The following is a 15,744-nucleotide window of genomic DNA, read 5'->3' as shown; positions in this document are numbered from 1 at the left end:
CATTACTGGAAATATTGAGTTTTTTCCTTCCTTTTTAGATAGTGGTTTTCATGGATGGGCCAAGAGGGGACTCATCACACTGAATCAGTTATTTGATGGAAATGTTATGAAAAGTTTCGCTCAACTAAAAGCTAAATTTGAGTTACCAACAAGCGATTTTTTATAGGTATTACAAATAAGAAGTTACATCACAAACATACAGACTGGGAACATATTAGAAGAGAATCTACAAACATAGAAAAACATTTTATCAATTTGGTTGAAAATGCAGGGGTAATGAAAAACAAATTTCATTAATGTACCAAAAATTGTTGATTGATATGGCAGACAACACTCAACACATAAAACAGCAATGGTAAATGGAGCTAAATGTCACTTTAGAGGATGCTGTTTGGAGGGATATTTGCTCTGGTTGCCATAGGGTAGTGAGCAGTCAAAGTTGGAAGGAGTTTGATTGGAAGATGAAAATTAGATTTTTCAGAACACCATTGAAGTCCTTCCACTTCAAAGTAAATGTCAATGACAAGTGCTGGAGAAATTGTGGATTTGTGGGTGACCAAACCCACATCTTCTGGGACTGTCCCAATATGCAGAACTACTGGAAAAATATTAAAAGCAATGTGGAGAATATAATGAAGCATATATATGAATAATGAAGCATATAATGAGCATCTCTCTGGACCCTACTATTTTCTTATTGGATGTTTTTCCAGACAACTTTTCTCAGGGTCAAAAACTTCAGCTTCACCTTCTTTTGATGACCGCGAGAAAAATGATCACAATTTATTGGTTGAAACCGGAATCTCCCACAGTTGAACAATGGACTCAAAAAAATCAAACATATGTATATGATGGAGCGGTTGACAGCTCAACTTCATTTAAAGGCTCCGGTCTTCGATAGAAGATGGGGGCCGATTATTGACTTTCTTAAATAGAGCATAAGCCTACACCTTTGTTTTCGATTTTTAATTGTATGTATTTTTATGTGATGCCCAGTCTCAGGACAATGTTAATGTTATTGTCTTTGAAATGACAATAAAGTAAAAAAAAAAAAAAAAAACTTATCTGAAAAGCTAATCCGACAGCAAAAACAATAGCTTCGATAATTATCTGCTATTGGATTAGCTGAACTGTGCCCACCACTCGTTAGACTTGTTAGCAGACTATTAATGAGCCTTTCATTGGAGTCAGGTGTGTTGGAGCAGGGAGACAACTAAGAGTGTCAGGAATGTGGCTCTCGAGGACCGAACTTGGCCACCCCTGCTCTAGATAGTTCTTGGTACCAATCTTTTTACAAACTTTATTCCTCGAGGAGTCCGTTGTTGGAATACTGGCCTCTGCGCTCCAAAAATCAACCATGGTTGCTTTCCACTCAGGAGAAACCTTGAAGCATTTCATTTTCATGTCAACAAAAGCCGCTTCCTCACCAGCAATGAGTCATGAACGTGTGTCAGCCTGTTTAACCTTCCTTTGAAGTCGCCTAACTGAAAGTCCTTCAGCAGCTTTGCTATCAACCCTGGCTTTCTTCACATTTTCACCCATCACTACTGCTGTCACCTTCTGATGGACTCAAGAAACACCAGCAGTTTGCTTCGATTTCATAGCAGACATAGCCTGCTCTGTGTCATGGAACAAGGCCCTGGTCAAGATGTCTTCCTGTTGCTTGGTTGCGGACTGTGCTATTCCTTTGACTTCAAGGATATTTCTTGTTCTCTTGCCTGGAGAATGCAGCATGGCTTCAATGATTTCAGCCTTTTGTGTTGGGAATAACTGGGAATAACACCAGAACACTTCTTCATGCGATGGAAGTTTTTTACTCTTTCAGAAGACCCAGTTTTAGTTTTGGACGATGCACCTCTGGCTGGCGTGCAAACAGCACAAACATGTTCTTTGAGCTTCTGTTTTTCGAGTCCACGACTTCCCACAAGACTGACAAGTGAACCCCATTGGACTTCTATGGATCTTCATGTCTCACCAGAATCTGTCGGAGGGTGAACCTGGCATCACAGATTTGAAAGATACAGGATATGTTTTTTGCCTTCCACGTTAACACTCCATGCAACTCAGTGTGACCACAAACTTTTATATGGTCAAATAAATTGTCCTTGCGTTCAAACGACTTTCCACATTTGAAACAGGCATAGGGCTTATTTTGCATGTGAATGAGTTTATCTAAATTCCATTTCAACGAAAACACTTGCCCACATGTATCACAGACAAATGTCTGAGCACCACCATCTTATCAATACCCATCCCTACCCCCAGGTGTCTCTAGTGACAGGTAATGTCACTAGAGACACCTGGGAACAAATCAATCAATTTTTTTATATAGCGCCAAATCACAACAAACAGTTGCCCCAAGGCGCTTTATATTGTAAGGCAAGGCCATACAATAATTATGTAAAACCCCAACGGTCAAAACGACCCCCTGTGAGCAAGCACTTGGCGACAGTGGGAAGGAAAAACTCCCTTTTAACAGGACGAAACCTCCAGCAGAACCAGGCTCAGGGAGGGCAGTCTTCTGCTGGGACTGGTTGGGGCTGAGGGAGAGAACCAGGAAAAAGACATGCTGTGGAGGGGAGCAGAGATCGATCACTAATGATTAAATGCAGAGTGGTGCATACAGAGCAAAAAGAGAAAGAAACAGTGCATCATGGGAACCCCCCAGCAGTCTACGTCTATAGCAGCATAACTAAGGGATGGTTCAGGGTCACCTGATCCAGCCCTAACTATAAGCTTTAGCAAAAAGGAAAGTTTTAAGCCTAATCTTAAAAGTAGAGAGGGTGTCTGTCTCCCTGATCTGAATTGGGAGCTGGTTCCACAGGAGAGGAGCCTGAAAGCTGAAGGCTCTGCCTCCCATTCTACTCTTACAAACCCTAGGAACTACAAGTAAGCCTGCAGTCTGAGAGCGAAGCGCTCTATTGGGGTGATATGGTACTACGAGGTCCCTAAGATAAGATGGGACCTGATTATTCAAAACCTTATAAGTAAGAAGAAGAATTTTAAATTCTATTCTAGAATTAACAGGAAGCCAATGAAGAGAGGCCAATATGGGTGAGATATGCTCTCTCCTTCTAGTCCCCGTCAGTACTCTAGCTGCAGCATTTTGAATTAACTGAAGGCTTTTTAGGGAACTTTTAGGACAACCTGATAATAATGAATTACAATAGTCCAGCCTAGAGGAAATAAATGCATGAATTAGTTTTTCAGCATCACTCTGAGACAAGACCTTTCTGATTTTAGAGATATTGCGTAAATGCAAAAAAGCAGTCCTACATATTTGTTTAATATGCGCTTTGAATGACATATCCTGATCAAAAATGACTCCAAGATTTCTCACAGTATTACTAGAGGTCAGGGTAATGCCATCCAGAGTAAGGATCTGTAAATCCATGAACCAAACCTAGGTTTCCAGCTGTTTGCAATATATAGTGTATTTACCCCCTCCACCACCTCCTCCACCGCCTCCCATCTACCCCTGACTTTTTTAGCTTATGTCCCATAGCTCCACAGCTATTGCCTCAAATAGAGAATGGAGGGTGTCAAATGACAGTCAAGTCAATATGGAACAAAATGGTACTAGATTTATTCAGATGTCTTCATTACAAGCCAAGAAAATCCTAATTGAATGCTGAAAAAATATCTGCGTGTAACAAATCCACCCTTTTGTGTATACCTATTTGTGACATATGACCTTCTGCCTTCCACTACATGTGCTGTCTGAGGTATTCAAAGAGTTGACTGGACCAAATCTAATGTTTTAATAGAATCGTTTTGGGGTGTTAGTCTAATGATGGCGTGTTTCATTGGTAGTGACAGCTCCCTCGACAAACATGTTTATGCACACTAAATAAATTGCTGATGGAACACCAAACACCTGCTGGTGAAACACCTCAGGAGCCAAACGCAGTGAGACACGGTTACAGCAACAATCCCTGCATATGTTTGTTATGATCAGTCAATCACGTACCACTCCAATTCCTTCAAAGGCAAAGATGGCTGTTCCAAAAAAGAGTGGGTAATCTCTGGCATTGCCCACTTTGGGTAGGTTAATAGGGTACTTGATGTTCTGGAAGAGAAACAGAGAAAATCATGTAAGATACAGTCAGATCATTTACACAGTCTGAATAATTTTCAATAAAAAAAAAAACAAAAACTGTTTAATGCTTTTGTCAGCTAAAGTTTGCTAATCACTTAATGAAGCTCAAAAACGGTTTTAGTCATTAGCGCTCTTGATAAGTCAGGAGCAGGATCACATGACTGCAGAAAATCCAGAGACAATAAAACCCAGCGTTTTCCTGTAAAATAATGACTAATTTAACTTCTCATTGGGGAAGAATTTGTCGAGTCAGAAGGGCTTCAACTTGACATCATCCCCTTTTTCATGAGAACAAATTAGAGAGTCTGTCACAATCAGATGTCCTGTTATCCATAACAACTCCCCAGAAACCAAGCATTAGAGCAGAAGAACAGAAATAAGACCAACAAAAAAAGCTCACATTAGATCATTTGAATCACATTCACCACACACTAGAACTGCACTGGGTCCTGGATGGCAACCACCCAGGCCGTCAACCTTCCAAAGATACTATGTAAACGCTGCAGCCAGGTGAAACATGGCCGTGTCATTTCCAGCCACTGGGGTCCTTAATACTGAGGCACCCCCGTGTTGGATCATACATAGAAGAAATATAGCACGTGGCTACTTGCCACCTTAAATCACTGATTAGAGTCCAAAGTAGACAGGATGCATCAGAAGCCACCTCAGTCATTTGATGACATCATGTCCTCTGTTTATTCAGGTCCACCCCAGAGAACTCATCCAGGCTAATAACAATAAGCTCATGTTACTGAGCCTGTTCTTTACCGTGAGTGAGTAGAAGTAGATGAGGATCAAGCTGGCAGTCATGGCCAGGTTTGCCACCAGTGAGAGGGGAGCCAGGTACTTCAAATTTGGGGTGAAAACCAGCAGAATGAAGGCGGGAAGAAAGCAGAGCATGTAGAGTCTGGAGTCAAAACTCTGCACCAGGACATCGGTCTGGTTGGAGAAGTTCGTGTGGCAGTCGATCGTGGTAGCGTTGGCAGCCTCCACCACCTGGTGATGAAGAACACGAGAGTACATTCATTCAAGGGGTGTTTCTTTCCAATCACGTCCTCTCAGGTTACTGTTAGAAGCTGAGAAACAGTCATGCTGACATTCTCCCCACCCCCCACAAAAACAATCTAATGTGTACTGTAGAAATAGTTTTTAAAAAGTCCACATTTTAATTGATTTTACTTAATAACTAACAAACCTTTTAAATTCTATGGCTTGGTTCCACTGGACAACATGCTATGTAGCTGATGACGCATTTGTTATCAGAACTTGGCTGATGAAACCACCTCTTATCGCTCCCAGAATCAAATTCAAAATTCAAATTTATTCATTTATATAGCGCCAATTCACGATGAGATCGTCTCAAAGTGCTTCACACAGCATAATAAAAACAGAAAAAACTGAATTAAAAATTTAAAAACACAATAAAAAGCCAAAACCATAAAGGAATACAAGAATAAAACACATCAAAACACTAATGATAAAACAAGGAAAACAAATGAGTCTTTAAACGTGATTTAAAAGTCTCCACAGTATCTGACATGTATTTGTGCCGGGAGATCGTTCCACAGAACTGGGGCACGGTAGGAGAAAGCTCTGTGACCGGCAGTCTTTTTACTCACCCTGGGAACACATAAAAGTCCTGCACCCTGAGAACACAGGGCCCGAGCTGGTACATAGGGCCTTACCAGGTCAGCTAGATAGGGAGGTGCAAGTCCATGAACAATTTTATAAACTAATAACACCTTAAAATCCGATCGTGCAGCGACTGGAAGCCAGTGAAGGGATGCCAAAATAAGAATCACAGAAAAATTATCTACAGCTGCAGGTTGTCTCGTGCTGGTTGTGTGGTGGAGAACGCATTTGGAATCTTGTCTCAAAGGTAATTATTTTAATTCCTTCTTATAAGTTATACAAGATAATATGTCTGTAAAATTATTGTAGATGTAACATCTCATCATAATTATTCAGATGCGCTGTGTCAATGACACGCATTGACGCGCAGTGACACACAGTGTTTTCGAACAGGTTGCACAATGTTCATGACTAGTTAATGAAATTAATGCATGACATAAGTTTTAAAAATTTCAAAATCCTCTTTGTGCACTGGCACACCACCGCACACAGTTTACAGCGAATTTACTCACTGACACGCCAAATTGCGTGCCAGTGCGGGGATCAAATTTGTGCAAGTGTCAAGGCACCTTAACAATAACAATAGTGAGACCAGTTATGTTGGACGGCTTAGAGATGGTGGCACTAACAAAAAGACAGGAGGCGGAGCTGAAGATGTCGTCACTCTTTTTGGGAGTGACGAGAATGGACAGGATTAGGAATGAACATATCAGAGGGACAGCTCAGGTGGGACGGTTTGGAGACAAAGTCAGAGAGGTGGTTGGTGAGACAGAGGAAGTTACAGAGGACAGGGTGAGATGGAAACTATTGATCCGTTGTGGTGCCCCTAATGGAAGTAGCCGAAAGACGAAGCAGATTATTTGAGTTTTAGATTGGTTATTTGATTATTAGATTATAATTGATTGGTTATTTGATTATTAGATTATAATTATAATAAAGTTGCAACCACAAGATTCGGCTACAATTAAATTAGGTTAAAGTTAAATTAAGAATTAGTTTAGAAAATCTGTTTTAAATAAAATTCAAAATTCTATTTCAACAGCAAATTATTAAAACCAAAACAAAGCAAATACCATCCATCAGATTTATTGTTTATATTACCGTTTATGTAGAAATACCATCCATGGTGGATGCAGCAAAAAATCCACAGTAGACAGACAGCACCATCTAGTGGTGAGCAGATCATAGGCTTACAGTTTCCGATGCTTTTGGCTTATGACCTTTAAATGATTGTTAACAGTCACTATTTGAAAATCTACAAGTTGGACTCAGTTCCAACAAAGAGTTGCTTTATTTTCTAAACTTTGGACATCTAAAACCAGTATTTCAGGATCTCTGAAAAGTTGGCAAAAACGTATTGAAAAGAAAAATATTCCAGAGGTTGTAAACAGAGTCCGTCAATAAATCTGTAGGAAATTAAAAAAATTTACACATCCAACCAAGTGTTTGATGCCACTGATGACATCTGCTTGGACTTGACTACGTGATGCACTCTTAAAAATGGCCGAGAGACTTCGTAACCTGTTAACATGGTCGTCTAAATACACAACACAGCCGTAATGCAAGTGACAGATGTGGTGTGTTTCAGGTCTTAGTGGAGGGCAATGAAAAAAAGAATGATTTTGAGTGATGACCTGCTTGACGTTGTCACTCAGAAAGACAAAGTAGACGCAGCAGAATCCCAGCTGGGTGATGATGAGGAAAAGATTCACCGTCCGTCTGAGAGTGGAGGAGAAAGGAAGACATGAACAAAGGTCCAAACTGTGCTTCCTAGAATTATTGTACATAAAACTCCATGTATTGGAAATAAGCAGCACATCAGCCCTGAGACTAGCTGGTGCCACCAGTCCATTTCCTGGAACCATTTACAACTGGGTAGACTGGGGCACTATATATCAAACAGATAGGTAGTGTGACCAGGAATCAAACCGGGATCTACATGTTGGTATTCTAACTCTTTATCCCACTGAGTGACCTGCTCATCATGTTACAGTGTGGAAAAAAAAAAATGAAATTTAGAGTTTTATCCTCAGAGAAGAAACAGTCTCTTACTTCCCCCAGTGTGAGTGTCTCCTCAGCCATGAGACGTTTTCCATCCCGTGCTGCACCGCTTCACCGTACGACAGAGATGGCATACTCATCCTGAAAGATGGAAAAAATATTCATGCATTTGCACCGTGACTTTCTTCTGCCTAAATATTAAAACAGAACTGAATTGAAAGCATGAAAACTCCAACTCGTCTTTGAAACGTGATCGTAATTCCATTAATGTTCATGAATCCTCAACCTTGGACCACTCGGCATGTCACAAAATCTGATTATTTTCCATGTGAAAATGTCAGTGCTTCTCGTGTTTTAGCTGTTTTATGCACAATGACAGACAACCCCTTCATAAGTCACACATTAGAAATGAGCTCCCTTCAAGGTGAGACCTGATTTTATTTTTTAAGCCTTTTTAATTAAGCCAGGTATGCTCAGCCAATCCAGCACTGGGAAACAGCAGACATGATTAACCAGCTGTTTGCAGCAGGGAACACATGGAATGTATGCAGAGCACGTGATCTCAAGGAACCCAATTTAAACAATGAGCGTTCCAGAAGACAAATAAAGTAAGATGCATTTACAAACATTTGTGGAGTGCACTTACTTTGCACTGAGATGGTGGGAGCATTGAACCAGCAGCCTCATACAGTGGACAGCAATCACACCCATACACAGTAGACTGACTGGACCCAGCTGGATGAGGACAGATACGGAGGGAGGATCAGTTCATTTACTGCCACTGCATGACTTACTGCAACATTCATGCTGGATTTTAACTCATATTACTACCACAAAAGAAAAATTCTGGGAAATGTCAAACATGCAAAAAAATTTAAACTGTAATATGATTTATACAGGCTTCACAATACAATTTTCACAGTTCACAATGCATCATTACATCCCAAATATGTAGTATTTCTCAACAAATCAAAATGCACAACATTTGGCAACACTTTTCACCTTTTCACGAATAATAATTGATTTTTGTTGGTCTGCTGCAGTGTCATTTCTGTACCAAGAAATTAAAGAGCTCAGATTGGCCATATCTCCATCTGGTGGGCATTTACTAATAATGCAAATGATGAAGGATTGAGCCATCGTTTCAATGGATCTCCGTCCCCGGACACTTAATGTCTATGTCTGCAATGGCTGATCAGCCCAATGCGCGAAGCGCAAACCCGCTGACAGACATTGCAGACAAACTGTGAATCCTGCGGGGCAGTAGGAGCAGCATGGCAACGTTGACGCTGTTCATTCAGCCTGGTAGTCCTTGCTTCCTCGAACAGCTTGTATTCCTTGTTGCAGGACCTGCACCATTGAGCACAGTCTTTGGCGATCTTCTCAAAGGAGACAGGGTCAATCCTGTAGCCCAAGGGTGGCCAAGTTCGGTTCTCGAAAGCCACATTCCTGATACTCTTAGTTGTCTCCCTGCTCCAACACACCTGAATCCAATGAAAGGCTCATTAAAAGTCTGCTAATGAGTCTTTCATTGGATTCAGGTGTGTTGGAGCAGGGAGACAACTAACAGTGTCAGGAATGTGGTTCTTGAGGACCAAACTTGGCCACCCCTGCTGTAGCCCTTCAGAGAGGCTTTAAGTACATCTTTGTAGCGCTTGCGCTGTCCACCCTGAAATCTTTTTCCAGTTGATAGCTCATCGCTCTTGGGATGCTTTCAGGACCCATATGCACTACATGTCCAGCCCAGCAACTCTACACTTGGGATTTTACAGCATTCTAAAACTGTAGTGTTAGGAACTTTGTCCTTAAAGGTCAAGTTGCAGATCTTATGAAGGCAACGTTGATGGAACTGTTCTAACATTTGGATGTAATGTCAATATTGGGTCCATGTTTCGCAGCCATAGAGAAGAGTACTCAGTACCACAGTCCTGTACACCTGGACTTTTGTACTTAATTGTATGCCATTGTCAGACCAGAGGTGGTGTTGCAGCCGGCCATAGGAAGAACCAGCCTTACTGATGTGTGCTGTAATTTCATCATCAATCTTAGCATTCTGTTCAAGAACACCACCAAGATGGCAGAATTTCTCAACCGATTTCAATGCTTCTCCGCACACAGTGATAGACTGAGAGCATGGTGGTGATCCAGGCCTCGGCTGGTGTAGTATCTCTGTCTTCTTGATGCTAATGGTAAGGCCATACCTGCAGCAAGCTCTTGAAAAGTTTTGTGGTATTTGTGCTGGAGACCCTCCTGTCCTGTGTACCAACAGCATTTCCTGTATATTCGTTTTGTGAATTGTTTTGTAATTTATGTCTGTACCATGGCCCAAGCAGAGGGTCGCCCCTTTGAGTCTGGTCTGCTTGATGTTTCTTCCTCAGAGGGAGTTTTTCCTTACCACTGCTCCTCTGGGGGTTAGTAAGGTTAGACCTTACTTGTGTGAAGTGCCTTGAGGCAACTCTGTTGTGATTTGGTGCTGTATAAAAAAAAAGAAGAAAAAAAAAGAGAAAAGCAAAGTTCAATCAATTCAATCAATTTTATTTATATAGCGCCAAATCACAACAAACAGTTGCCCCAAGGCGCTTTATATTGTAAGGCAAGGCCATACAATAATTACGTAAAAACCCCAATGGTCAAAACGACCCCCTGTGAGCAAGCACTTGGCGACAGTGGGAAGGAAAAACTCCCTTTTAACAGGAAGAAACCTCCAGCAGAACCAGGCTCAGGGAGGGGCAGTCTTCTGCTGGGACTGGTTGGGGCTGAGGGAGAGAACCAGGAAAAAGACATGCTGTGGAGGGGAACAGAGATCAATCACTAATGATTAAATGCAGAGTGGTGCATACAGAGCAAAAAGAGAAAGAAACACTCAGTGCATTATGAGAACCCCCCAGCAGTCTAAGTCTATACCAGCATAACTAAGGGATGGTTCAGGGTCACCTGATCCAGCCCTAACTATAAGCTTTAGCAAAAAGGAAAGTTTTAAGCCTAATCTTAAAAGTAGAGAGGGTGTCTGTCTCCCTGATCCGAATTGGGAGCTGGTTCCACAGGAGAGGAGTCTGAAAGCTGAAGGCTCTGCCTCCCATTCTACTCTTACAAACCCTAGGAACTACAAGTAAGCCTGCAGTCTGAGAGCGAGGCGCTCTATTGGGGTGATATGGTACTATGAGGTCCCTAAGATAAGAAGGGACCTGATTATTCAAAACCTTATAAGTAAGAAGAAGAATTTTAAATTCTATTCTAGAATTAACAGGAAGCCAATGAAGAGAGGCCAATATGGGTGAGATATGCTCTCTCCTTCTAGTCCCCGTCAGTACTCTAGCTGCAGCATTTTGAATTAACTGAAGGCTTTTCAGGGAACTTTTAGGACAACCTGATAATAATGAATTACAATAGTCCAGCCTAGAGGAAATAAATGCATGAATTAGTTTTTCAGCATCACTCTGAGACAAGACCTTTCTAATTTTAGAGATATTGCGTAAATGCAAAAAAGCAGTCTTACATATTTGTTTAATATGCGCTCTGAATGACATATCCTGATCAAAAATGACTCCAAGATTTCTCACAGTATTACTAGAGGTTGACAAGTTGTCAACAATGAGCTGAGCATCATCAAAGGAGTGCGTGATAAGAGCGCAATCTTCTGCATACAGTAGATCTCGGAGTAGCGTAGATGACGTTTCGCTTTTGGCCTGAAGACGTCTCAAGTTGAAGATGCTGCCATCAATTCTAAAGCGAATCATCACACCTTTATTGCAGTCCTTGAAGGCATCGTGGAGCATGGTTGAAAACACTATGCTGAAAAGCAAGGGGGCCATGACACAATCCTGCTTGGTCCCATTGCCGACATCAAAAGGCGCAGAAATTGAGCCTTGGTCTATAACAAGGCCAACCATGCCATCATGAAATGAGCGGATGATGTTAACTATACGGGGAGGGCAAGTATTTTCCAAAGACCATCACAACCCACTGAATCAAAGGCCTTTGTAAGATCAACAAAGACCATGTAGAGCTCCATGTTCTGCTCGACACACTTTTCCTGAACTTGCAATAAACATGTGGACTAAAGGGTAATAGTAGCAGGCTTATTTAATGACCTAAGAAAGGCTTTGGACACAACTGATCACAATATATTATTTCAAAAGTTGGAACTGTATGGGGTCAGAGGGGTTGCTTGAGTTGGATTAAAACCTACTTACAAAATCGGAAGCCGTTTGTTAAACTCGGGGACTACTGTTCTTCATGTCTGGACATCATTTGTGGGCTTCCACAGTGTTCTGTGTTGGGCCCAAAATTATTTATTTTATACATTAATGATTTATGTAAAGTTTCAGATCTGGTTAAAGCTGTCCTCTTTGCAGATGACACAAACCTGTTTTGCTCAGGGGAAAATCTGCAACAATTATTTGATTTAGGAACTGAAATGATAAAGAGATGGTTTGATATTAACAAATTATCATTAAATTTGTCTAAAACTAAATTAATATTATTTGGAAATTATAAAAAAGACATACAAATTCAGTTAAATATACATGGGGTAAACATAGAACGTGTCAAAGAGAATACGTTTTTAGGTGTCATTATTGATGAAAAAATTAATTGGAAAGCTCGTATTCAGCATATTCAAATGAAGGTATCAAAGAGGATTGCAGTATAAAATAAAGTAAAGCATGTTCTTGATTGCAGAGCACTACATACTTTATATTGTTCATTGGTTGCACCCTACCTGACTTACTGTGCTGAAGTTTGGGGCAACAATTATAAAACTACATTGCAACCATTATTCATTCTTCAAGGACAATTCATAATGCAGGTTATCGAGACCACACCAACCCACTGTTCATTAAATCTCAAATATTAAAACTTCACGATATGATTTTGTTCAAGACTGTTCAATTAGTGTACAAAGTGAAAAATAAACAAGTGCCATTTAGAATTCAAGAATATTTTACTGAAAGAGAGGGAAAATATAATTTACAAGGCTTGTATCATTTTAAAATTGCTGGCGTTCGGACGACCAGGAAAGGTTTCTGTGTCTCCATGTATGGCCCTAGACTATGAAATAACCTGACGGATGAACTCAAACGATGTCCAAATATCAATCAGTTTAAAAATCAATATAAAGAAATGATGTTTTCAAGATATGTATCTGCTGAATCAATCAATCAATCAACATTTATTTATAAAGCGCTTTACATTTTAAAATCAATTCTAAAAGGAACTGGAAGCCAGCGGAGTGAGTACAGGACAGGCGTAATATGCTCATGTCTAAAAGTGTTTGTTAAAAGTTGAGCAGCAGCATTATTTTTCTTTTGGTATCAAATATTTACTTTATTTAAATAGTCATACTTCTTAATGAGTTTTTGTTACCCGTTAAGAAGTGTCTGAAACTGGTTCTAACTGGTTCAAAGTTTCAACAGACAGAGCACCCTGCTCAGATTGCTGCTCTCACTGGACCGACATCTCTGCTATTATGGAATTGTGGGATAGCTCGCACCCACAGATTGAGCTCGCCAGACTAAAAGTGCTCAGTGTACCTCTCTCGTTGGAGCGACAACACACAGAATGTGTCTCTTTGTCCCAGATAGATCTCTTTCAGTGCAGCTTCTTGTTCTGACTTTAACACAAAGTTAACACCCAAGTCTTTCATCGCCAACTGTAATCAAAACATTCCAATCGCATCTTTCTGAACTCTTCCGCATCAAACTCCGTCGTGTCAATGTTTACAATGCTCATAAACTTTTAAGTTTCTTAAAATATTTATTATGGCCACTCTTAAAACTTCAGTTCTCTTTATAATTTTATTACTGGTAAATTTTACAATTGATTTAGATGATATATACTCATTATCTCACAGGAATATATCACAATTATCTGGGAACTACTTTTTGCGCAGGAATTCATCAAGCACATCGGCCGCGGGCGCGTACTAACACAGAATCCCCAGAAACTGTGGAAAGTTGTTTGGCCATAACGAGAGCGTCCACTTTTAGCTTGTCTTAAGCTAAGCTAGTGGCACTAGTGAGAGTGTGGATGTGCACATTAGTCAATAAATAGTTTATTTGTTTAACTGTCCTAACCTAAGCAGTGGGTCGAGTCTGGTCTGCTTGAGGTTTCTTCCTCAATGTCATCAGAGGGAGTTTTTTTCTTACCACTGTCACCTGTGTGCTTACTCTTGGGGTTGGTAAGGTTAGACCTTGTGTGAGGAGCCTTGAGGCAGCTTTGTTGTGATTTGGCGCTGTATAAACTAAATAAATTGAATTGAATTGGCCCGAATGAAAACCAGTGTGGACACATTTGTGCATATGTGCATTCAAATGTGTTTTTTATTTATTGTTATTGTTTTGTGTTTTGCCGGTGAAACTAGAGCTGCAGAATGAACCCCAACACAGACCAAGAGAAGTGGTACAATGAACTGCATTCCCGCATTCAGACAGTAGTGGAGGGGGCAACTGGGGCACACCGGAGCCAGCTGGGCCCCTGAAGCCAGCCCAAGTGGTGAAACTTCACCATGGGTGAAACTCCGCCAGTGAAACTTGTTATGTGTATTGTGAGCAGCCTATTGTGTGACCCGTGTAATGACAACATTTATGAGTTCAGCATGGGATGACTCGTGTCACCTTCATGGGCTTCCACCACTCCGGTGAGAGCTGTGTCACCCACTATCGCAGCCACTTTTTTGTTGAAGGGGGTGAATTCCTCCACTCTGACCCATCCTTTGAAATCGTCTGTCTTACCTTTTTCTTGTCATTCTTGTCGGTGTGTGTGCGCTGGTCTGAGCCTGAGCGTATGTCTAGTCTCACACACAGGCATACACTAATTTCTTGTTTGTCTCACACTGTGGTGAGCTGTGTGGGAGAACACAGACCAAGCCAGAGCTTTTGTTTTTTTTTCTGCAATCAGCCTCTACAAGTGCTTTAATTTTTACACTACAATAGAGACAATGGCGGACATCATCAAACGTACTACACTTCACACTTATAATACCATCAACATGACACAACCAAACTATTTAAATTAATTTGTATATTCAGATGGAGGTGTGGACAGGGAGGAGCTTGGTTCATCTGCAAGTGCACTGAATTCCAAGTTGTTTGGGATGTACAAAAGGAACGTGCTTGGGTCCATGCGTACGCACACTTGCAAATCTTTATACATGAGGCCCCTGGAGTATGGCTTTTCAAGGTTACCTAAGGTTAACTAATTCCTGATGGCTTTTTTGTTTTTTTTGGTGGGGGGGCTGTTACACTGACAATTGTTTCTCAAACTTACTTTTTCCTTGGCTCACCCTCAATCATTCCAATTGTTGGCATTATGTTGTTGTCACCAACACACACCCACACACAAACACATGTAAAACTCCAACCAATATCCTGCACGTGAGTGTGTAATCACCAGCAACTTTCTGCTGACTTACTGTGAAAACAAACACCATTGTGTCTTCAAGCGTTGTACACACACTCCTCTACATCCTTCGGGGTTCTCCAAACCGACCCACTGCCTGTGCCGCCCCCTACTACTTACTGTGCAACACTGATGTTAACCTTTATGGGGCGACCTGCTACATTCAATGTAATTTTTACTTATATAGTGCCAAATTTTATTTCATTTCAGGCCGCTACATGTGAGTAAGCTTTAGAGCTTACTGACCCTGTGAGCAAACACAGCGGTGACAGATAGCAGGAAGAAAAAACTCACACTGTTTTTTGTTTGTTTTTAAAACAGAAAAAAACTTCAAGCAGACCAGACAGAGCAGAGGTCGCCACCTGCTGGTTTATCAACCACAGAACAGAGGGTGCAAGACTGACAGAACCTGCTGTAACTAAACAGAGAAGCTGCAGACGAGAAAAACCAAATATCACCAAAAATGAACTGTGACTGAACAAATTAGAATTAAACAGACAGTGATGTGGTGTCACTCAGACAGCCAGAGGAACACTGAGCTCATGCACTTCTTCTTGCTGCTCTGCAATAAAGGTGCCTCTGACTCCACGAGGGATTGTGTGCAGCGTGTCAGT

The 15,744-nt window shown here is 41.0% G+C and overlaps 1 protein-coding gene across 1 annotated transcript in view; it reads right to left on the bottom strand.

The window, feature by feature from the left end:
• The window catches only part of slc36a1 (solute carrier family 36 member 1), a 122,354-nt gene that overhangs the window by 66,526 nt on the left and 40,084 nt on the right, over positions 1–15,744 (bottom strand). Inside the window, exons 5-9 of the mRNA XM_034182312.1 lie at positions 8,379–8,467; positions 7,784–7,873; positions 7,366–7,450; positions 4,868–5,095; positions 3,971–4,069 (exon numbers count right to left, since the gene is read on the bottom strand). Coding sequence (XP_034038203.1) covers positions 3,971–4,069; positions 4,868–5,095; positions 7,366–7,450; positions 7,784–7,873; positions 8,379–8,467 — 591 coding nt within the window. The remainder of the gene's footprint in view (positions 1–3,970; positions 4,070–4,867; positions 5,096–7,365; positions 7,451–7,783; positions 7,874–8,378; positions 8,468–15,744) is intronic.

Source organism: Thalassophryne amazonica, chromosome 11, assembly GCF_902500255.1.
Source record: "Thalassophryne amazonica chromosome 11, fThaAma1.1, whole genome shotgun sequence".
NCBI classification, from domain to species: Eukaryota; Metazoa; Chordata; class Actinopteri; order Batrachoidiformes; family Batrachoididae; genus Thalassophryne; species Thalassophryne amazonica.
The sequence above is the reverse complement of the archived record's forward strand: the minus strand, read 5'-3'. Positions and strand labels throughout refer to the sequence as shown.